This window comes from Anas acuta, chromosome 13 (genome assembly GCF_963932015.1).
Source record: "Anas acuta chromosome 13, bAnaAcu1.1, whole genome shotgun sequence".
NCBI lineage: Eukaryota > Metazoa > Chordata > Aves > Anseriformes > Anatidae > Anas > Anas acuta.
In genome coordinates this window covers 7,736,878-7,762,033 of record NC_088991.1, presented here as the reverse complement: position 1 = coordinate 7,762,033, position 25,156 = coordinate 7,736,878, and the positions used below count along the sequence as shown (strand labels likewise).

The 25,156-nt window shown below is 42.8% G+C and overlaps 1 protein-coding gene across 27 annotated transcripts in view; it reads right to left on the bottom strand.

Annotated features, from left to right (window-relative positions):
• IL1RAPL2 (interleukin 1 receptor accessory protein like 2) overlaps window positions 1-25,156 on the bottom strand; it is a 397,669-nt gene that overhangs the window by 80,210 nt on the left and 292,303 nt on the right. For 26 of the 27 annotated variants that reach the window (XR_011101166.1, XR_011101167.1, XM_068697284.1 and 23 more), the window contains one exon: window positions 24,056-24,130. The exons of the other annotated variant lie outside the window; for it this stretch is intronic. Coding sequence is in view for 24 of the 26 variants with exons in the window: in XM_068697284.1 (XP_068553385.1) it covers window positions 24,056-24,130 (75 nt within the window). In the remaining 2 variants the exon portion in view is untranslated. The remainder of the gene's footprint in view (window positions 1-24,055; window positions 24,131-25,156) is intronic. 27 annotated transcript variants of the gene reach the window in all.

Here is a 25,156-nt window from a genome sequence, read left to right as displayed (position 1 = left end):
TTAAATGAGGGGTAGCAGCTGGGAAAAGTCAAAGTTTCCACTTGGATCTGAAATAACGGATGAGCTTTTTATTTATAGGATTAATTCTGCCTCACGTTACACTAACCTGAGGGTTACAAATAGCCCTGCTGATGTCAGAGGAGCTGTCATTTCTTCAACAAGCGGCCTGACTTGTAAAAGTAGAGAGGTGCCCGGTGAGAAACACATCACATCTGAGCAGGAGAGGCATCTGGTGGCACCAGAAGTCGCTAGGAATTAGCAGACCCTTCCATACAGCCACGCGTGCTGCACCCATCTGCCTCCTGAACCTACCTGCACTTTTTGGTGTGTACCTGATCTTTGTAAAGCCAACACTGGGAGATTCTGCCACAGAGAGAGACAGATCTGGTTTATTACACAGCAAAGCAAGGAACTACACCATTTAAAAAAAAAAAAAAAAAAAAAGAATATAAATTAGGGTACCACCAAATAACTGAAACCTAAGACTTAACCTAATAAATCTGTGTATTATCAAACCCAGCAAAGAGAAGCAAAACTCCACATGTTCAACATTTCCTCCCCACTACTGTCCAGAAAAATAACTTAGAAATGCAGTTTACCCTAAATTCTGATGGTATGGGATATCTCTCTTTCATCTGTCAGAATGCAATATACATGATAAATGATATTGGGTCCATTTGTAAAGGGTTTAGAAAAAGAGTTAGTGGCAAAGATTATACCGAGGGATTCTAGCTCCTGCCTTTATGGAGCATAACAGGGTTAGGCACCATGGCATCTTAGCCACTCAGAGCTGTGACAGCCGCACAATGTATGGGATGACATCAAATTGGAAAATTTTCAGACAGAATCAAACTGGGACAAGCGACACAAAAGCAAAAGATCAGCAAACACCTGCAGAAAAGCTGCCTAACAGAATTCTAAACCGTATGAAACAGATGTGATGAGATTTGATTTTCAAAGTATTTGCAGCAAAGGCTCCTACATTTTAAAACAAAAGCAGCCTTTTATGCAGCAGCCAGTAACAACTTAGGCATGGAGGAGAGCATCTGCAGTAAGCACCGGACTCAGCAGCCCAGAAGAAAGAGCAAATATTTATTTTTCCAACCATTACCTGTAGCAAAGCCTTATTTCCAAGGAGAACTATTTTCCTCATCGTGCTGTAGCATCAAATTCAGCGGTGCCAAATTAGGTAACGGGGGATTAAAAAACAGAAATCTATATTTAGAAGTAGAGGTAATCTATTCAGTACCCATAATATAAGGGCCAACAGCCCAATTCTCTAAACCCACACCTCACGAGCAGTTAGAGGCTTTCAGCACACTGAAGCCAATGTCACTTCTTGCCGCCAGGAGCTGTTCAAAGCATGCTCGCGAGGAGAGGCCACTGAGAGCAGAGTGCAATCACGTTTGCAAATTCTCTTTTCCTTCGGCATATTGATGTGCTTTGGCACAGATCACATGCCAATAGTTTCCCACGGGGATCTTTATAGCTAGGCATTCACTTTTAAAACCCTTGTCTTTCCAGCCCAGAGTTGTCCTTGCCCAGCCCTGCTGTCTGGGCCTTGCAGTGAGGGAAAGGGAGCCCATGGGAGGAGCAGGGTTCTTGGTCATACGTGCTGCGTGCATCCTTACAAGTGTTCATTCCCAAAGGTGACACCAAAAAAAAGCCTTTTCTTTTTTTTGGGGGGGCAATGAAGCTATAGCCTGGTTAAAGCCCCAATCCGCAGGCACCACCACGGAAGGGCTCAATTGAGCGAAGCAGAATTTGGGGTCTCTTCTGCTCCTTTCCTGAACGCTCTCCTCTGGACCATCAGCTGCCCTGGAATCACCTCTTCCCTCTCAAATAAGCTACCCAGAAAGCAAAAAATCAACCAAAGAAATACCTCTTCCGTGGCCTTGTGAAACCTCACAGCTCCAAGCAGAGCAGGAGCCAGACCTCCCTGCCCCATGCAGTCACGTTCACAAAGGCAATTTAAGAATCCTCTTCCAGAAATGCTCACGCAGCAGCAGCCCACTTCCAGCTTTGCTACTACACAAACAAAATGAGGCAAATCTCCAGAATTTCTCATCCCATTGAACATTATCATCATTTGAGGAAAACCATGCGCTCCTCCCGCATGATCCCTGCGTCTGTTATCTGAAGCTAAGTAACAGACTTGCACTTTGCACTCCTGAAGATCACCCAAGCTGGCTGGGGGGAAGAGGAACTTTCTGATTACTCAGGTGCAAGGATTCCACAGATGATACTGTAAATAATATGGCAGCTATTGAGATGACCTGACAGGACAGTAAGATTTATTTCATGGTTTATCTGAACACTTTTGTAAGCAAGACGATGCTGCGAAGCTTGAATGTTCAGTTTAATCTCTTCCTCCCTTTTTTATTGAGTCAAGAGATGTTTAAAGAAATTTATGTAGCTGTTCGAAAGTCAGAATTTTTAATAAGTGACACAGAAAAAGAGATTACGGTGAGGAAAAGATGCAGGTGACACAGTGCTGTACCTAAGAACGAAATGGCTTTGCAGTGACTTTCCCTGTGAGGGCAGAGGGACAGAAGATGTTATCTTTTGTGCTTTATCCTTTCAGTTTTCTTAACCACCATCTGCATTTGACTGGAGGAGAAAAAGAAAGGAAAAAAACAGGACAGGTCAGCTGCCTCGCTGTGGAAATGCAATATTTGGGTGTGAAACTTTCCAGGACAGCGTACTTACAGGACTGCGCGCAAGGCAGTGATCAGGCACGATCTCTCCAGGTATCATAAATTACAATCTGCCCAAAAGCAGCGTTCAGTTGCTCAGCTGCCCTTAGTTACACGTGGACAGCAGAGTAAAATGTTATTTCCATTAGTAGCAGCTTTATCCTTGACTGCTCTGGAGCCACATATCTCACCTTTAACACTGAATTCTCAGCGTAAATGAAAAGGTGAGGAGCGCAGCGAGGAGCGCAGCTGAGAGCACGGCATGAACTCTTTACAAAAATGTTTTCAGGGTTGAGGGCACCTCCACTTTCAGGGTTGAGGGCAAGGTGTTTCTCACACTGAATCATGACTTTTTCTCCTGTGTAAGAGATGCTTCTGAAATGGTTAACAGCTGCATGGTATCTCCCCCCCCCCCACTTTAGATTTACTGTTGATATCCTAATTAAAGATTCATCTCAGATTTAAACAAATGGACAATAATTTAGATTTAAATCTCATCTAACTGTGGTTTTAAAACCTTACTCGCAAGCAAAATATCATATTTATGCAGAAATCTGTTTCCAAGCCTCTGCACAAAGAAGAAACAGCAATAATTCATCTCTAAAGGACAGCTGAAATATGCACTGCTTTGAATTGTTTTAATATTGTGCACAAGGGATTGGGGAAAGGAATTAAGTGCCTTATGCTGCCTGGTTGTATGCATCAGATGGATAACAATAAAATAGAAAACAAAATCATTTAGAACCTTTTCAGGACCATATGCTCAACTTCACAGGCAATAATCAACGATAACTGTAATACTGCATGATTCCTATAACACTGCATGATTCAAGGCAAAGAACCAGAGAGATAATCCACACTCGTTAAGGTGCAGAACAGCCCCGCAAACTCTCGCTGCCCCGTTTGTGGCACAGCTTTGTGCGTTCCTGAAGATGCACACGTGTGGGCTCATCCCTCCGCACACACCCACGATGCTCTAATTTAACCAGTTCCACGTTATTTGCCAGTAGATAGGTAATAGAGAAAGAGTCAGGGTCTGCTGTGAGTTTCAAAGCAACCCTGCCAGGTTTTGGGGAGTGTCAAGCACGGATGCCAGTATTTGCATGTAGTTATGGGAAATTATTCAGACCTTAATGAAATGTATACATCTGAGTAAACAGCCAGGAGAAGCAAAGTATCCTGTTTATCTTCCTCCTCTTTTTTAGGACAGCTCTCCTGAGACTGAATGCTACATAAAGATGTTTCTTAACTCTATAAAAAAAAGTCAAAAAAAAAAAAACACCACAAAACAGCATCTCAAACATCTTTGCTCTCCACCAAGACCTGTTCATTTATGCTTTCCTTCTCACTCATAGATAACTACTTCTCTCTTCCTGTCATTCTGCCATTTTTCCCCCAAACGGCTTTTTCCTTCCTTCCCTCCAGCTCCTGGCCCCGTTCATATTCTATCTCCTAATACCTCTCACTTTCTTTCTCCCCTGCTCTTACAACAACCTCGTTTCACTACCTTTCACAGGTCATCCATCTTAGAATAGGTGAACTATACCAAAGAGACCTTGTGCAAAATCTTTCTTAAAGTCTAAGGAGAAGGATAAATTCCCCCATCCATCATTTTCATAATTTTTAAAACATGATTTTGAGACATTTAGGTGTTTTAACACTTAGCAGTAGCAATTCTTCATGCAGATCAAAGCCTATTTATTGCTCAGCTAAATGTTGATAATTAACATAGGTAAACAGAGAGAGGCCCTCAGAGAAGCAAGCAGAACCACAGGTAAGAAGGACCCAGAAGAACACACATGTGGCTGACTAGCCTTTGTCTTTATGGTTGGAGCTGCAGGTTATGTTCAAATGAAATCCTTTTTGAAGGCTGTTAAACATTTGATTATATGTAATTATTAAGCTGTAATTCCTCACCACTGATTCTTCCTTTCTTGGGCTGGGAGAATTCCATTAAATCACACAATACATGGCCATGACAGCAACGGATGTAGGATGTTCTGGGTCTATATAACAGCATAATTGTTCTAATTTAATAATGCTATAAATGACAACTCGGTCATAATGAATTATCCCTTTTGTCTGAATACCCAGTGACGGCACACTGCAAGCAAAGGGACAAGTTGTTCAAATAAGGCAATGGCTTTGCTAAAGTTTGCATCACTTTATCCAATGGATGGAATGTTGGGAATTGGTAGAAGCTGCTTAAACTGAATCACTAACAGCCTTGGATAAAATACCAGGTCCAGATTTACTGATTTCCTAGCAAGCTTGCCTTACCTTTGAAGATGCTGACTCTTTAGTTCTGAAAAATGAGCAAAAAGCATAGCTCCTCCAGAGGCATGGAAAACAGCTGTGTTACTATACCTTAAAAAAAGCCACAGCCTAAAATGAGACAACCAAAAGTTAAGGAACTAAATGAGAAAAGAAGCAGGTAAAAATCTCTGAGCGTGCTTTTATTTTATCAGGGTATCTCAGCACCTGAAGTCAGAGACTACAGCAAAGCCTTCAGATGTGGGGAACACACCCAATCCCGGTATGGCTATTTATGAACTCCTCTCTCAGGTAATACAGACCAGATTTACTAAGCAGGATAAGGCTTTATACGCTCCTAGGCAAACCACAGGATTTATATATTACTTCTTTCTTGAAAGAGGCAGAATACACCATGCACCTCTATTTCTTTGAAAAGAGTTCCAAGAAATTTTTAGACTCTTTCCTTCATAAAATAGAGAACTGAGGGGAAAAAAAGCTGGTTATTCCAAATGGTAGAAGCAACTAACTTTCACAATCTATTTTCCTTTCCTACATTAAAATGATTCAAAATGGAATTTGCTAGCAGAAAATCAGACCTAACTGTATTACAACAACAACTTCTGGAATCAAATCCCTCTTTGCAGGCATTTAGGCATATGTAACGGGAGCTTGGCTCTTTATTTATAGAGAAATAAAAACAGAAAGAGAGTTGGCACATAAAAAGCAGGCATAATCTGATACTTGTTTTGTGTAAACTCAGACCATCAAAAGCGGTTATTAAAACTATACATTACCTCAAAGTCCTCACATACAAGCACAGATATTCAGTGCTAAGAACAAGAAAGTACCTTGGAGCAGAAGACACCTTTATGTTAGCATAGCTATGTAGCAAGGAGCACACTGGCATAAATGTTATGTTCAATAAAAAAAAAAATTTATTAACTAACACCTCTTCCACACAGGTGCATCTCTCAGATTTCCATCTACTACAAGTGAGCTTGCTGTGAACAGAACTGGAAGTCTAGGAGGAATTTTGGGGAGAGCCCATGGTAAACGAGCCCTGGTTTGTTGGGACTACGACAATTACTCGGCCTCTGGGGCCTGCACCTCCAACATACTTTGGTTTGACCACCTATAAAAACAGGCACTTTTAGACTGAATAAAGCTATTTCCTCTCATGCACTGTTCCTCTGCAAGTGTACTTGTAAATAACGAGCCATTCCAGCACAATTAATGATTTCAGTGCAGGAATTTCACTGCATGTATGAATCCCAACAGCCAAAGGGGCTGAACTCTCGCCGATCCTGTTGACTTTGAAAGGGCCATGGATGCTCCAAAACGATGATCCTGAAGATCTTACACTTACACACCACAGGCTCAAGAGCTTACCACCGGGCATCCCGCTTCTGCATGGGCAGCAGTAGCAGAAGGGCCCCGTGATCTCCCATCTGTGCTCCTCAGCACCAGCCACGGGCTGAGATCTGCCTGCAGCAGCTCTCAAACTGGGCGAAGCCAAATTCTTGATTTAAGAATCAACACTGGGGGAGAGCCACAGGATGATGAACTGCTGGGCTTCTGCATTACCTTCCCCGGTAAAAGCATAGGCTCTAAGTCTAGTGTACACTCATCTGGCATCAACACAGTAATCAGATCTTGTTAAACACTTCAGCTTAATAGATACAAGAGCTCTCCATCACCAGATTTCAATTCCCTCTCTATGCAATTCACAGTCTAAGCTGTTGGCACGGTGTTGAAGGCTGAAGACAGAGTTCCTAGGCTTTTTACTTCTCCCTGGCCCTCCCCTCACTGCTTGCCAGGTACTCAGCTTCCTCGAAGTGCAGACAGACAGAACGGAGAGGAAGGAGCATGGCAAGGACAGCCGGGAGCACAGGGCAGCCTTTTCTCCTCTGTATTGGAAGAAGAGGGTTGGAGAATTCGCCCTGGTCCCAGAGAAGGAAACAGGCACGGAGGCAGAGCAGGGTTTGACAGCGAGGGAAGGGCTGAGTATGGCAGCAGAGACCACAACATATCGTACCACAATGTTACAACAGCATCAGTGAGAAACGAAGCTGGTATAATACAGCATTTCTCATGCCTTGAAGGCTTTTTCACCAGTCTGGGCTGGTGAAACACATCACACGGAAAACAAGATCACCAAATCACAAGCCTTCCCTGTCTACTTAAACTCAATGGCATTTACTTCTCTGGTCTATCCCTCTTTGCCTGTCAGGATGAAGCTAACACAAATCCCCTGCTAAGGATGTAGCACTTGGAGGGTGTTTTATTGCTGACAAAGCATGATTTCCAGCTTGCTGTGACAGGAATGAAATCCACGATGGAACAGCTCCCCCAGCCCACAACTCACAGCGGAAGGCTTTGCAATGGGTCATCCTGCTCCCTGCTGCTAAACCAGGCTCTGTGGGGCCAGGGGCTCCTTCCCCATCCTGTCCTTGAACAGCGCCGGCACCGCTCCGTACAGAGGCAGCCCTCAAACTGCTTCCAGGGTCTCAGAAGCAGCAAATGCCACTTTTGACAGGCTGCTCCTCTTCCCCTCATCTGCTCTTAAATAGGTTATAAACATGGATTTTAACATTCCCATTGTGCAAACCCTTCCCACCAGACCTCTGTTCTATTGACTAGGCTGAATTCATGCCCGTAAATTAGTGTTCCCTTTCTTGGTGCCTGTTACCCAGGTTGCTTGCATGGGTGTGTAAAGACACTTAAAAAAGGAGCTTACATCCTTTGGTGGTTTGATTGATTCTGTTCTTGACATCTTGATTTTTGCTAAATAAGTGCTCATTTGTTCCCTTTCCACCCTCCTTGTTTGCTGCTATTTTAATGCCTGCCAGACTGCTCGATTCACTCACCTTGAGCTGGGGCTTGTGAAGTCTCCAGACAGAAGCAGCCCTCGAGTCCCAAATGTCTACTGCTGTGGGGCTGAGCTTTGTAAAGAGGCCCCCAAATCTGTTTCCACAAGGAAAACTGGTGATACTAGAAGACACAGGGAGCCACAGAGATCAAAAAAAAAAAAAAAAAATCCAGACCAGGGACCACATCATGCTCTGGGACCTGGTCGATGTCTATTAACGTGCGTATGTCTTTTCTGTTGTAGCTCCTCTCATCTCACTTGAAACACCACTGGACAACAGAAATACATGGCACTTCATGCATCATCCCAAACGGTTTTGCTTCCCCAAAGTTGAATGTACTCAGATCGGTGGACACACAAAACAAGAACAAACAAACCTCAAAGAAAAAAAAAAAGTAAAAGAAAAATCATGGAGTTTTTGATGGTGCAATTGTCTTTCCTCTGTGTGAACATCTGAGAGAAGCATTCATTCATATTCTGAATGGGGAAAGGCAACTGAAACAGGTGGTCTATTACTAGACCCATTAAACAAGAGATTTATGCATTACATATCCATCTTGAGGCAATTAGGCTGATCATTTTTTTCCTCTTTTATGGCTTCATTGAAAACTTCTGGCAATAAAGCAATTAAAGAGTAACTATCCAAGCATTTATCTATGATATCAAAGACAACCAGCCTTTCTTTTATCAGAAAAAGCTGCTTCACTTCCCATCCTCAGAACGTACAAATTTAGAGGCGACATTCACTGGTACGACAGTGACATAATGCTGCCATTGTCCAAAGCCTGAATGCTGAATTGCGGGGTATGGATTTGCTAAATCATTGTTTCCTTTCTTTTTTTGGAAAATGATTCTTTAAGTTTGACTTCCATCTCACGAGGCACGGGAACTGGGAGCAGAGAAATGAAGCTGCCATAAAATTCCTCCTGAATTAACTAACCTCCTTGCTGCACGTGCTGCAAAGGGCACCTGCAGCTTTGTTTCTACAGACACTGTCCCCAGCCGAGGGCACACAATCTGCAAAGAATCACGACTTCCAAAACCCACCTTGATGTAGCATACAGAGTTAGTCAGACACAAAGAAGGATGGCTCCAACAAAATGAGGCAGGTGCCACAAAATCATCTTTTTAGAGTTGGCAACCACTCTCTTCCCCAAGAAGAGGTGAAGAGATTTGTGCTAAAGCAACAAGATTGTAGTCCTTGTTCTTCCCCTCTCACCCCAAGAAATCTCAATTTCTGGATTCTCTCCTAAACTTAACCACCAAATAAACCGCCATTCATCCTCTGTCAGTAATTTAGATGATCCAAAGGCTGGGCACCTGCTGACAGAGCTAACTACAGGGACAGACCGATACAATTAACTCAACTGTAAGTGCCTGCCACAGCTGAAAGAATGTACCTGAGCGTGGCCCTGAAGCATCTATTTGGAAGTCCTGGGATGAGACGATGATTTCCTCATTGTCTGTAGCACCAACTCAATCTGCTTTACTGAACATAAAAGGAGACCTGTGTGCATCTGGTGGCTGCAGCGAGTCAGACGCTTGGTCGGGGCTGAGCAGCGCCTCCAAGTCATTGCCTTCCCAGAAAGCGGCAAGGAAAGCTGGAAAAAGGCCACGTCCAAAGACAACTGAAAGAGAAGCTTGCTTGGGTGAGCTCCTTCTGCCCCAGGAGCTGCCCCTCCCCTGCCCTCTCACAGCATGGCAGAGAAACACTTTGTGAAGCAGGAGCTCTGGAAGTCAGGCCAGACGCAGTCTGAGATGAACAGTCTGCCTGTCACAGTGACAGTAAGGTAAAGAGGTAGCAAACCTTCAGGCTGTTGCAGTTACAAGCTTCACAATGTCAAGCGTTCATTGGGCTCAAACACCAAATACGAACATCCAAACCAACGAACCCAACCAGCTCCACGTGCTGGCTGAGCTCACCCTGCTTCAGCACGAGCACATCTTTCTCTTTTAGACTACTGAGCAGCAGCTTTCTTCCATTTGCTCTACCTGCCTCTTATGGATTTGTGTAACTGCAACGTTGGAAACCCCAAGCATCTAACCCAGAAAGGGTTTAAGCCGAAAGCCTGAGTCCCAGTGCCAAGCCCTACAATGCCAGCAGCTCAATTCAGTACCTCCTAGTCTGGCTCACCAGCAAAACAAATGTCAAACCACCCGATTTCAGCTGACTCAAAGGTTGGAAGTTTCCAGCCATTCCTACATGTTTCACAGTTTCGCTATATTCCTTAAGTACCATTAACATTTAAGGACCTGATCCTTAAGTACCATAAACATTTAAGGACCTGCCTACTGATAGAAATCAAAAAAGCTTTGGTAATTTAGAGGGCTACAGGCAATTTCATCTCCCCGCACACACGCTAACAGCAAAGATCAGAAGTGTACTTAAGAAGTAGACAAATGAAAGCCATGTTAATAATTTGATTATAGAATTTACATTAGCTGCAATTAAATGGAAATATGGAAAGAAAAGATGACGTACGCTGTCAAATTAATCTCCCTGGATTTTACTAGAAGTCTTGCTCTTTTTAAAACCTCCAGCTTCTCAAATTATAGCACGATGGATATTGAGTCAGGAAGAGCACTGAGAGACCAGTCCATCCGTCACTAGCCCCCAGGGCTGGCTGGCTAGCACTAAGCCAGCAACTCCCAGCTCCATTTTTTTTTTTTACTGCTACTCTGTACATCCTCTGGTGTGCAGATGGTGAGAAGTGGATGATCTGGAAAGCCAAAGATCCATTAACGTGGACATTATGCAATATACTGGGGGAAATGGAGGAGCAAGGTTTTATTTTGGAAGTGCAGTTCTAATGATGTGCTTATGGGTGGAAGTTTAAAATTGGCTGCAAACTACAGTTGTAAGAAACAGAAAAGCAAAACTCTCAAGTCTGATTGTTAAGTCGATTTTTGATTTGTAGAGCTCCAGTTCATGACTTCTAAAAACTCCACAGATCCTAAGGAGCACGGTAAAGAGCCACACAATATTCTGTAGGATTAATTACACTACTAAAAACAGCAATTACAAACCGACTAACAGCATTCAGTTCAGAGGCAGAGCATGGTGCAAACAGTCTTCTTGTTCCACCCTACATTAGGTGCACTCAGTAAGTTCTGGAAGCACTGCAGCAGGTTGTGAATGATGGATGAAATGAAAAACCTCTGCTCAGCACCCAGGGAGTAGCCAGATCCCTTCTGTGCTGTGTCACTTGCTTTCCAGGTACTTAATATGCAGCTTTGGTGAGAGATATTCAGAAAATCCCAGCGAGCTCAGATGTCTCAAAAATAAAATAGAACATCACAATTTTGTCCCAGAGTTTCAGTTTTTATTCAATATTAATTTTATTTTGCCTACCAGTGACCTCCCTTGTCAGGCTACATTATGGAGTCAGAGCAAACATCTACTGCTGTTTGCTCAGATGAGGCTTAAAGGGTTGCTTCCTCGCTCACTAAGCAGAGTTTGAACTGCATGAATATTTCTTCTTGAAGATGTAATGCAAGAATGGATAAGCAGTGAATATCCCATTTTTCAACCAGAGGCCACAGAACCACGTTGCTTTCCCAGTGATTCGTGCAGGTCAGTTTCTATAGAACATAAATCAAATCCCAAGCAGTTTGGGCTGGCTTCCACTGACCTAGCACCACACACCATTTGCTGGACAGAACTAACAGGGAAGATGAAAGATTTGGGATTTGGAACTTGCAGAGAAGCAGCACAGGCTGACTTAGCAACAGTCTGCTGCAAGGTTTAAGTGAGTTTCACTTTCCCTGGGTTAGAGATGTGCTTCTCCCTGGCTATGCTGTGCCATCTCATGGTACTGCATTCAGGCGATGGTCAGCTCTTGAAAAGTAAACGCCTAAACCTCAGTCTTACTGCTTTGACTCGCTATTCCCTCACTCCCACCCACTTATTTGTGCCATCAATTTATTATTACTTGTAGTAATAAATAGGCAATACATCACTTATTACAAGTGTAGGCGGTGTTCAAAAGAAGTCACTTTACTTATGTCTAAGTGCAATGGTCTCTAGTTAAAACCCTATCACTAGTTAAAACCCCATCAGGATAGTTAAACAAGAAAAGCAATAAAATACTTTAATAATTGAATCCAGTTCAAGTGCAGCCCTACTAACTACTAGTGGAGCATGGGAAGAAAACAAAAAACTCCCTCCTCACCACTCCCACTAGGCTGTTTTCTTCAAAGGCAGGATATTATGTAGAGGTTACACAGTGTAGTAGTTTTATTTACCCCTTTACTGGCACTGGAAGGCTGTATGCACAGCCATAGGCCTACACATGCAGACAAAATTTCTTACTGGATCTGAAATTTCCATCTGAAGATCCAAGATTTTCCCAGGTAAGAGCTGAGCGCAGTAAACCCTTCCTTTTGCCTCTATGCCACACTCTTGTCAAGCCCCACAGATGAACAGCGAGGGGGCACACTCGCAGGGCACTGGCACTGCGTGATGCAAGGTGTGCATGGATCAGCTGCCCAGGCTCCTTTTAGCTGACAGGCTGGTTCTGACTGCCAGGCGTCAGGAAGGTGTTGCTGTTAAGAAGAAAGCTCCTCTAAAGCACCTCACCAGCACCCAACCCACTAGAGAAGTTGGGGCACCTTTCTGGGTTGGTAATATTGAGCCAATGTTACAGTGACACTCACTGTGGGAACACCCTTGGAGTTACACTGATTCCTCATTACTTATCATTCACCCTAAGTTGTATTTTAATAGCTTCCAGCTCTAAAGCTGTGTTTATTTTTACTACTCACATATCCCAAAGTCCTGACTGCTCTACATGCCTGGAAAGGAGGGGGGAACTATGTTCCAGCAGACTGTTTTCTACCAATCCCATCAAGAAGGATATTAAGGGTAGGGAGCAGAGTGGGTAATTCCCATCTCCGGATAAAAATGAGTCAGAGCAGTGATGCAACAGAGGCTTTCACTGATTAGGGAGGATGTTCTATTCAGGTAGACAACTGGCCAGAAACAGATGCTATTTGTGGGCATAACTGAGCATTAGCAAATTATCTGTTTATTAAAACAGGTGTTTGTGGGGACTCACGTGCCTGACGCTGCAGATGTGGCATTCTGCTGAGAGATCATGTTTGAGAACATCGGTTTCCTTCCCAGTTACGCTTCTGCTTCAACTGAGTTGATGCAGAAACTAAATTAGATTTAACAGAGTCAGCATCAGCTTTGAAAATTGGTGATTTCAATCAGGGTTACAGCAAGGAAATATAAGTTCTAACTCATGCCAGCTGTTCCGTTGCCCACTTTTGATCTCATAATCATTTATTATTGTCTGGTTTTAAAAAAAACAAACAGTATTTAAAGAGCTTTCTCTGGCTTCCATTATAGAAAGAAAAAAACATTTCCAGAATTCCTGAAGATCTAGACCAAATATACCTTATTCATGCCACCAGAAGTGTGAGCACAAAGACCAATGGCTTCACAGACTGAGATTTAGTTAGTGTCAGAGCGGGAACACTGCATTTGCTACTATGAGACCACGCTTAGTCAGGAGACATCACGCTCATTCCTAACCAAGTACTCGAGTCCTAGGTCTATTTAAAGCTTTCACCACTTGGAGGACACTGGCCACAGGTTGGGTTAAACACAAAGTCTAAGCTTAAATTACACTTTTGACCATTCATTGTTTTTGCAGTCTGAGTCAAAATGAAAACATTCTTGAATATTTCGTGACAAGCTGTTATCATTCCCCTCTTCCAGACCTCCTGCTTCCACCCAAAAATAAGTTAGTCCACAAATATTCCGTTTGGACTTTAATTATTGACTTATTTTTTTAAATAATTTATTTATTTTTAAAGACATGCCACAGTGGATGCTTCATTGTGCACATCAGAAACAGCTTCTCTCAACCTAAGAGGCTAAGCAACTTTGGCTTGTCTCATAACAGTACCGTGAGCTAGACTGAGCCTGGGCAGCTGCTGTTCTGGCATCCCCAGTCAGAATTTAGAGCCTCAGCTCCTCCCATTCATCACCTGAATCCTTGTTGTGCCAGAAGCTGTGTGCCACCCTACTGTTAACTAGGCTCCCTAAGTGTTTAAAGGAACGTGCTTTTGGGATGTTTAAGTAGGAGCACAGTATCTCCATTTAAAGTTACTAATTGCCAGAGAAATTCCCCAAAGCTTTCTCAGTCATTAGATTCTTGTAATTTTCATGTTGTCTTCAATACTAGATGAGCAGAAACTGAAGGGGATTTTAGTGCTTGACACTAAATAACCACAGATGAGGCATTACAGGAAACAAGAATGTTCCATACCTATGCTTACAAGTTAGTTACAGAGGACAGCAAACATCACACAGGAAAGAAAGAACCTGAAAGCCTCCAGGTGCATTGCAAGCTTGGTTTTGTAAACACACTGGAAAACACCTGAGTGCTCAGTTGGCACAGAATATTGTATAAAACAGGCGTGAACAAAGGACCCAGGAGAAAAGTAGCACAAAAAATGAAGACGCTTGCGAACTCCCAGGGAACTATTCAGTCTCTCTTTTAAAAAAGCTGTTCTAAAATAATCCAAGACTACCGTGCCTGTTATTATGTGCTGCACACTGTAATTTGCCTGTGGATTTCCTACTTACTTTTTACAGGCAAAAGTATGGTTTGTAATCCCCAAATGCTTGCTGACAATTCTGGTGTTTGAAACCACAAGTTTCAAAGTCTTTTGAGTTCAGAAGTGTTTCTGAAAAGATAGGTCAGGCTGTAAGAGGATGTTAAAAGGATGTGCTGGGTCACGATAGGCTGGGGTCTGAAGTTCTGAAACAGAAGTATACGTGCCTGCGGCATCTGAACGATTGCCAAAAATCTAACAGATCCCTTCGCAAAAGCAGAGACCCATGGTACAAACAGTTGGGTATCTACACACCACTTGTTCTGCCAGATGATATTTAGGAAAGCCAAACTGCAATCCTAAACAGAAGTGCTTTGTCAGTGATCTCCAGGAAAGGAGATTTCCTAATGCAGACAGGGCAGCCTCTAGAACTTAGTTTTCAAACTGAGTAAAGCACAAAAGCCAGGTGAATTCCGATCAAGTTAAACCAGAAACATCCAGCACGCTTACAATGAAACCCTCTGCTTACTCTGCTTCTTCATGCATTCACTGCACTGGGGCAAAGGCTCAAATGCTCCACACTTGTCTGCCTGGAGCGTTTAATGGTATCAACTATTTGAACAATAGGCTGCAGAACGTTTTCTATAAATTTGATTTCAAATTCATGGCTGCAGAACAGGAAGCCATTTTAAGAAGTTAACAGTAATGTAATCAGGAAAACAGAAAGCTTCGTTTCAGCCTGCCCAATCAAAGTGGTTTTACTTTGCAAATCCCCCATGCTCAGGACTTAGCAAAAAACTATTTAAGAGTTCATCAAGTCCAGAAGCATTTACATAAAGTATCTGAATGACTTGGGAGAGAAGATCCACACGGACAATCTTTCCCTTCACATAAAGTAGCAAAATTCATGAAATACATTATTTGCTATTAATTATTTACTCCACTCACTAGCGGAAAAACAGCACACTTAATGCTTTTTAGAAAAAGAAAAAAACCTGCAGATCAAGTATTAAAATCCTGACCTCAAACCACCCGGTTTGATCAGAGAAATGTGGAAAACGTTTTGAGCTTGCAAAGGATTACACAACATCTGAGCAGCAGAGCACGCAGCTCCAGGACCAAGCACCTAGCGGTGCTGCACACAGTTCATTTGGATTTAAGACTCTGCTAGATATAAAACTAAATTTACTTATGCCTTTTAATTAATACAGCATACAAGTCTATCAGCAAGATTTGTGTTTGAGCAACATAAAGCATTGAGTTATGCACTTAATTGTACGCTCCTCTGAGCTGGGGTAACTCCACACCTGAGTAAGCAACAGAGAAACCTCCTGGGATGTTTTCATGACTAATCATATTAATTTGTTCATGGGACTAGGGCCAAGCATGCTTAAATTAATAAGCCTCCCATAGCATAAGCAGATGACAAAAACACTCAGCACGAGAAAGGTGCAGTCATTTACTGCAAAGCTGGTTTGCTAAACTAAAAATGCGCAGTAGAAAACAGCATGCCTCGAGCACTTTTCCACAGATTACTACTTCATATAGTTTTACTTTCCATCTGATTACGGGCATTGAGAAGTCATGTACCATATGTCTTCAGCAGGCTGTAAAAGTATCTCTTCATTTCTAGAGAAATTTTGCTTTGAATCTTTTTCATTTGGACTTCATTGGACGGAAACGTCTCCCAGAAGAACAGTAAATCAGCCTGGTTTTAACAGTCAAAGTTCAATTTCCTAAAAACAAGCTATTTGTTTCTGTACAACAGAAACAAATGCAAGTGTATCAGGATGACGTTAAGAGCAGAAATTATCAAGTGGATTAAGTGAAGCTAAGATTTGGTAGGTGGAATCTCACCTCCTTGGTTCTGAAGGAGTACGACAGCTCAGATTTCCATGGCCTCCGAGATCACGGCATCACAACTCTGAAGTTTTACGAACCAAGAATTATGCCATCACTCTTCACTTTCTGCGTTGTTGCCTTCGGAACAGATTACCAAGTACAATTTTCCATTATTCTTCGGTGAAGGAAGAAATCATGAGAATGGTTACTCCAGATTTTAATCGCCGGTGCCCGCTGAACAGCGGCATTGTGATGCATGACCCTGACCTTTCGCAGCCCTGGATGTTTTGACTGTTTGCCCACTCGGCTCCATCCCCACGTTTTAGTGAAGCCATAAACAAGAGATGGGAAATGGCATGCCCAGCAAATCACAGAATGCTGAAAAGGTCAAAATAGTACTGCTGAATGTTTCTACCCTGTAATTTACAGAATATATGAGGCATTCACAGCCTAATAACTCATTCACATGACAAACACTGTGGAGACAACGTAAAATGGCAGAACATGAATCCCTTCCAGTGACAGCGTTTCTAACAAGCCCAGAAAACAGTGCAAACTTTGCCCCGTGGTTCTCTCGTTGGGAACGTTAATATTGCCTGACATTCCATGAACAACGGCGTATGGCTGAGGCCTGCACAGTCAGTTGTCTCTGCGTTTGCAGCCAGGCTCACAATCCTAAAGGTAAAGGTCCTGGGAAAAGCTTTGGTCAGAGCCAGGCCACTTCCCCAGGCGGTGGTCACAGCACCCAGCTTACCTGAGTTTAGGAGTGTTTGGACAATGCTCTCAGATATATGGCCTGGTTTTGGGGTGCTGCTGTGAGGAGCCAGGAGCTGGACTTCATGATCCTTGCTTGTGGGCCCCTTCCAACTTGAGATATTCTGTGACTCTTCCCTACCTGTACTCTGTGCTTGTCTCAGAGCACTTCTGATACCACCCAATTTCACTGTCGTAACACTCCTGGGAAACAGAAGAGTACTGTCCTCACTTCAAAAGAGCACAGAGTACAGACCAAGTTAAGCAAAACCCTAGCAGAGCAAGAAAACGTTGCTCTCATCAGCAGCCCTACTCCCCCTTTCTCCAGGGGGACCATCTTTTCTCACCTTGCCCCCCAAGGCAAATTTCATTTTTGCAGAAATAAACTCACGCCTGTTTCTCTGGCACAAGTCAAATGCAGCAACCCCAGACATCAAACAGGAGATCCGTAAGCCAAGCTCAGCACAGCTGCATGCCTGCGGTGGTTAAAGTGATGTTAACATTTGTTAATGACAGCTCAGTCCCAGTGAAGTGCTAAAGATGAACATCCTGAACACCCACACAAAATCATCACGGTTTTCAGGGAAAGTTTTACTGGTGCAAGAAGACTTGAGTCATTTTTCTGCCATAAATTAGTTATTGCCCCCGTATGAATGCCACCAAAGATGTGTAAGCCAGTACTTACCAGGGTTTTTCTTTACTATCTTTTTATTAAAGAAACAACATTTATCTAAAGCAGTGCTATTGCAAATGTAACCACAAGGTTGTCTAACATCAGTTCATCGCTTTATTTCATAAAGAGTGTCCTTCAAATATATATAATGTTGATGAAACAAGCACTGAAATCATCATAAGCAATAAATAGTTCATAGAAATACAAAAAAAAAAATACTCAAAGTGCCAAATGTTGCCTTCTGACATATTCGTGCCAATCCAACGGAGCCGAATGGATGTAAAAAACACGGACCAGGAGCCAGAATTCAGCCTTACTTCTCCAAGCCAATTACAGCAAAAGGAAGATCTGTACAAGTATCAAACTGTTCCCCGCTTCACATATGTATCTGGATTAACTGCACAAAAAGTACAACAACTGAGGATTTATGCCAGCTGAACGGCAGAAGCCAGCCTCAAGTCTCTGAAGTACAGCATTTCGCCATTATCCCCGGGAAAAGCTGGGATATTAACAACACACCAAATTAGCATCAAAGCATTAGTGGTAATACACTTAGGGTATTTAGGGAACTACTTCTAAACCTAAATGTCAGACAATTTGTCTCTAATATTCCCTGCAGATTAGTACAAAATGGTTGTAATAGATGCAAATCCTGCACCCCTTCGCACAGGCATGTACGGCTGAAACAGCTGCGGAGCTGCATCCCTGTGCTGTGGGGGCAGGCAGCTCCTCAAAAGTACACCCCAGGTTTCTTTTCATTCCCTAGGGAAAAGTGCTGCTTCGTGTATTTCTGCGCAGGGACACAAAGCTTTTGGTGTTACGGTTTGCACCACCAAGATGGAGTGAATCTCCAGCGTGGAGTCCGGATCATTTACACGGCACATCTGTAGCCACTTATTAAGGGAGAGGAAAAGCGTCTGAGGTTTGTGCTCCTGGGGGAAGGAAGAGGAAGTCCCCGCTTATTTCTGGGAAAAGGTGGTGCAGGAGAGAGATGCAGACAGCTAGAAGGTACGGAGGAGACAGTGAGGGTCCTGGTTTGCTCCTCCAGACACCAAGAGTGCCCAGAGAGACGAGATGTGGGGCAAGCATTGCCCACCCCACGTGAGCACCAAGCAGGGCAAGGGCAACTGAGGCTCTGGGGACAGCCTCCCCTCTGCACCCATTTCTCCACTTACAGCATTACTACTTTTAGTAACAGTTCCAGACTGTATTATGGGGCTAGTCATTTACAGGCTAGTCTAGCAGGAAAAGGACTTGTATCTCAAAAAAAGCTGGATTCAACAGAAAAAACAGCTTTGCTGACTGCTACTTGATTTCCCAACTGTTAGAGACTACCTTTATATAGGATTTATTTCCTATCAAGGCTGTTCTTTATAAGGCTCTGCCTTTCCATGCTTATGTTTTTGTATTGATTGATCTATTTGGTGAAATCAAATTGAAAAAATGAATTACCTTAATCAGACCTTTTTAATTTTGGAAGACATCGACATCAAACACCTTCAGCATTCTCACAGAATGGGTGAAAAAAGACATTACCTCCCAGCCTTTCAATCCTAAAAGAGACACCCAACCCTACACCAGGCGAGCACCCTTTCCATTTGCAGGAAAATCCTCCCAGGTCTACCCAGGTTTGAGCTTTCAGAAGGAGTTTGAACGAGCTCTGGGGTGACTCAGGCATTGGCTCTGGACACCTGGCATGTTCTGTGCCCACGTCTCCCTCCACCAGGGCTCAGATCTCCTTGTAAATGTGTTTGGGCTGCTGCAGCATTTCATACAAGTGACAAGAGCTCCACATCTCCACAGAAGAGCATGGAGCCAGCACTTTAGAGGACCTTTCACTATTTTTTAAGTGCTACTTTTTTTTATGCTTTTCCCATACCTGTCAGCAGACACTGGAGCTTTGTATGTTCTCTTATGCTTGTTTTACAGTAGCTCTATTGATCTGCTTAATAACCAGCCTCAAGGAATTGCCCTGTTAAATCTTCTAGAAACAAAATCTTTCTGACCAGGTCAGCTATTAGGAGAAAGTGAGAACCCTCATAAACTACGCATTTTCCTTCCTCAGCATCTTTGGACACAGAAACTACCATGGAATCAGTGAGGTAAATCCCCTGACATTTCCCTTATTAAGTAAATGAATTAACATAGATATTTGTTGTTTTGTTCTTTAAAGACTCCTGCTACCTTTCTTATGTAAGTGTCTGAAAGCAAAACTGGTACCTAATTTAAAGCCAGTGATACCAAAGTGATCAACTTCATATAGATGCAAACATTAACTCCAGTCTCACCTCGCTCACCATAAATATTCATAAGGAAAAGCCTAACTTGACACCGCAACCACTGCATTCCAAGGTGTAGAACAGAACAGAAAGTCCTAGCATCTGTTTTGATGTGGTGTTTTTAGCTTTTTTGATACTGAAGAACACCACACAAGTGTAAAACGGCAGCGATGTTGCAGGCGAGATGACTCTGGGAGCTCCTTAAACGTTGGCTAGCGAGATGCAGCTCCTGCATAATTCTTACAGGGTGCTGTCCAGCCCAAAGTCAGCAAAGCAGAGGCGTGCTTCCTTTCTGCTGCTAACACGTGCCCCTGCCACGCTGCTTTTCCACCAGACACCAGCCCCTTGGCACTACCAGGATTAGGCAAAGAAGCCAGGTCAGATGAGAGACCTACTCTGTAACTGCGTAATCAGAATTCAAAGGCTTGGTTATCTTTCCTTCCACATTCAAAGTACTAGGAGTAAACAGAATTAGCTGGAAAAAAGAGTTAAAAGAAATTAAGAAAGAGTGCTGCACCAACAGGTCACTGAAGACTTCGAGCACAGCACGTTCCCCTCACTGCCAGAACTGCCTGTGAAAATGGGTGAGAGATCTTGAAAACTCACAGCACCGCAGCCTGGAGACTTCTGACAGGGGTTTGGATCTTTACTTTTCTAACTCGTACCAGGAGTTGTCTAGCCTGAGCCATTTGGTACAAACAATCCAAATAGGCAGCTAGGTTTATATGGTCAAAGCAACAACAAAAAAATGTCTTTGAACAACTTCTTTGAATCACACTGTCCTAAGCTTTAGGAAGATCACATGCAGACCTTTACGGGGGAGACTGTCACATTTTGCAAACAGAAAAGTAAGGATGTACAGCACAAAATTCTTTAAATACTATCCCCAGAGCCTAGTGCTAAAGCCATGCTGCCTCCTGGGCAGAAGACCTGAGTGTATTTTGGCTTGTACAATCAAATTTGATTTAAATTTAATGAAGAAACTTAAGAATATCGTTTTTCAGAAAGCAAATGATATAGTATCAGATTAAGCTCATATCTGCAAAAACATGATGTTTGTTCTTTCTATAAAGTATATTTGTTACAATCAGGATGTAAGATTAAATGTGCTGTATCGTCATGCAATGAAGTACCACTACTATGCTGTTCCCTGAAGCCAAGAGCTATCAAAATAAAAATCCGGGGGTGTTTCCCCCCCTCTTTTATGAAAAGGGGGATGTAAACAAAAAATAAACAAATTGTTGTTATTTTCTAGATCTACCCACAGATGAAGTGATTATCTGACCTCATAAAGCATCCAAGACAGTGAAGTTGGTTTTGGACTATTTCTCTAGTCCCCTGGGATGCTGTTTTGTGCTCATCATCTCTCCTCTCTTCCTCTACTTCTCCACCACAAGCAAACACAGAACACAAGAAGAAAATTCTGGCTTCTGCTTCCCTATAACCTTGACAGGGTTGGTTTTGATCTCTGTCAAATTCCAAAGGAAAAAGGAACAAGCAAGAAGTACAAGCATGCTCCTTCAGAAGAACAAGGCAGGCTCTGGGCCATGTTTGAAGCCTGGAGGAGCTCTTTCATCCACTGTCAATAAGAATTGCACATACCTATTTTCATTTGAACCTTCTTACAAAACAGGAAAGCCAAGAGGTGAATTCTGAAGTCTGCAATCAGGTCAAGTAAGCTGCTAAATAGTCAGGCCGCTGCCTAGAGTTCTGGGAAGATTTTGCACTGCATTGTGCTAATCATTTAGAATAAAGCCCTTAAATAACTATTAATCTGCTCCGCTCATAAAGCAAAGACAGCCATCTCTTTAAAGATTAGTTTTCCAACAGAATCTAAAATAATCTCTCCGAACAAGTAGGTGGATTAAACTCCACTTCTTTTGTAGTTTAACAGCACATTCATACTTGCATGACCACTGAAAAAGCAGGCGTATGGGATGATTTGGCTCCATGGGCTAAATGCCCTCCGAAGCACGGATCCTTTCAGAGGGGCTTTGCTTTCATGTCTGGTATAACACAGAAAAACATCACTTGTTAAAACTCTTAACAGTTTAGCACGATTTCAGAAAAGCATTCCAGCAGATGACCTGACTTAAAACTTGATGCTGTGTTTCTTCACTACAATCAAGTGTTTCTCTCTCCTCCAAAGCTCCAGTCCTTACGGGGTCCGCAGCACACCGCAGAGGTCAGGTACCTGCCACAAGCTGAAGGTGATCCCTGGGACTTTCCTAGCTCTATCTATTTGCCATTTCAAAATTAGGAGGGACATGCATCGAATTACCCTGTATATGGAAGAACCTGAACTTCTTTCTGGAATAAGCATTAATTTCTTACAGCATAAGATGAATATGGTTTAGTGATGATAACCAAAACCATTCCCCCACCAGAAGAAAAGCCCCACAAGCAAATTCCCTGATCTTGGAGGACAACTCATGGAATACATTCCAGTACACGAAGATGCAAGACTTATTTCCCCACAGAGATATTCCAAAATCCCATTACTGAGCCCCATCTCCAAGGAGAGGAGGGGTTTTGTTTGTTTTCATTTTACTTAGTTCAGATCAACTCCTTTTAATCAGTCAGAACAAAATGTTTTCACGTAGGAAACAAAAAGCTCGGTACAAAACAGTCCTGATGGAATGGAGGAACTTGGAATAGGAAATGAAGACTGAATAAAAATGCAGCAAAGATGTGCCTCTGAGTGCCTTTATTACCCAGCTGCATGCGGGGACAGTTTGCTCCCAGAGGAAATCATTACAAAGTTGACTTTTAACAAGCTGGACCTGGAAACCAAATTCAGCCTTTAGGGCTGCTCCAAACTTTGATGGCTGTTCTGCTGCTAGTTTTGTGCAGCTTCTGAGTGTGGCCTCAGACTGATTTTGTGTTTTTGCCTTTTAGGCTTAATTTCTGCTCAGGATTTTCTGAGGAAGGGAGTGTGAGCATGCACATTTACCTGCTGCAGGATTCAGCAGGCACTGCCTGTTTCCCAGCTCCACTGCTGCCTTCCTTCCCTGAGCAAGTCCAGACAGACTCAGGAGTCAGGTCAGGTACACGAGAGAAACATTAGCTAGGGTCACAAATGATTCTCATTCTTGCCACAATTCAGGAATCACACTCAGGAATTCAAGCCCCATTTTTAAATACTCCATGCTATCTGAAGTGTTTTGCTGATACTGTTAGGCTCCTAGTTTAAAAACGAGGATGTCACACAGACAGACAGACAAAAGGCTTTACTGCACTCACCAGCCACCTTACATGTTTCATTCCAACTCTGCTTGCCTTTAAAGACTACTCCACCACCAAATCCTACCCAACTTTGCAATAAGAGTGGAAGAATCAAGCTCAAAAAGAAAGCTAATGGCACCCCTTCAACACAAAGTAAATAACCCACATTTGCAATGCATCCTTTGTAATTTAAACTTGTGGCAACAGAGTCCTCAAAAGTAACTCCAGTTACGTTTCTTCAATTTAGAAATATCCTTTCAAGGCACTGAAAAAAAAAAACCCCTCTGAAACTTCAAAGCCAAGCAATTCTTTCAGCATCACGATGCCTCACAGCTCCCCAAAGTTAGCAGAACTTTCTAACAGAGTTTCTCAACATGAGAGAAAATACGTGCTGCCAGCTGAGAGTTAGAGCTCTGCAACCACACAAGGAAATACAGCGGGAATGAGAAAAGCATACAGCCATTTTAGTCAAAAGCCCTTTCTGGTACACATTCAGAACCACCTGAAAACGCAGTTTTCTATTAACTTTTAAAGAAATCAGCATTTCTTTTATGAGACTATTTGTCTTAGGGTGAACATCTACAGATCAATACAGCACCGATGCAGACATGTTACTCTATCAATCATATGTTAAGAAGAGCTGCAGAGCTTTATATTTTGTATATTTCTAGACTTTAATACTCAGCGTAACCAATTAGTACTGCTGTCCCCAATGTTACACAAGTTCACTCCCTGAAATTGCCACGATGGAAAACTCTACAGTTATAAATGAGAAGCTGCAGATTGATTTGCATTTAATAACAGTACCACTGAACCTTTCTTACCACTCGCAATTTTTCCCCATCTGCTACCAGAATGGAAGTTTAGGATCTATTATTCCCACAAGGGGACTTACCCAGCTGGACATCTATAACAGTTGGCTGGTTCTCCATGGGGAACAATGGCTTTGGAGGCTTGTCTGTGAGCAAAGCTAGAAAAGAAAATGAGAAAACGTAATGGAAAAATTGAGACAAATAACTGGATAAGAAAAGCTCTGTCATGTAAGCAACCACATGTTTGTACACTCAATGGCATGCAAACATTTATTACCTAATACTGCTGCTTTGGCTGCTACTCTGCCAATGCAGGGCTTAATTCCTAGTGGCTGCAGTGGGCACCGATAAAGTGGAAACAATTTCAGGAGTTATGTTCTTAACACGAAGCAGCAAGAGGAACTCCATTTGTCATTTTTAATCCAGATACAATACCTATGTGAATTTTAGATTCTCATCCTGTAAAGTTACAGGCATAATTCATTTACAACATCCACCTAATCATTCCAGCATGACCAACCCCAACATTTAAGATTCCCCAGTGCAGTATTTAGATTCTGAAAGAGAAGAACCCAGCATCTGGATGCTCTTCTCAAAGCGGGGACCTTGCTGCTTCTATTCTGAGGTTTCTCTGTTGGGAGAGCTGGAAACAACACCCAGCTGTCTGCTCAAGCCACAAGGACAGACAGACATGGGCAATGCTAGTCCTGAACAGTACAGCTACGGACACCACCTTCAGAACCCAGCGTAAGAGCTCAGTGCCAGCCTGTGTATGCAAGTTTGAGCTACAAGAACGAGTATTCCTGAAGTATACATATATAATATGGGGAGATTTTTATTTTACTTTTTTATTTTTAAATAAATACAGCATCTTGTACCAAAAAAAAATAAATAAATTTAAACACTTCAAATTTACTTCAAAACTTCTTCAGTTAAAATTGATCACTAGAAGTTATTTGATCTGAGTTCACAAACTAAGCTTGCATTTTCCCATAAAAGATAAAGGCAAAAATCACCCTTGGCTCCTCAGAAGCCTCAGCACCTACTGGTTTGATAGGAAACCAGCTGGCCCGGAGCTTTGCTAGCTGGAGCTGAGAGCTGCCCTTGGCCAGGCAGCAGGTCTCTGCAGCCAGGAGGAAGGAGCTCTGCACTCTCCTGCCCCACGCTCCCAGTGGAGCTCAGCT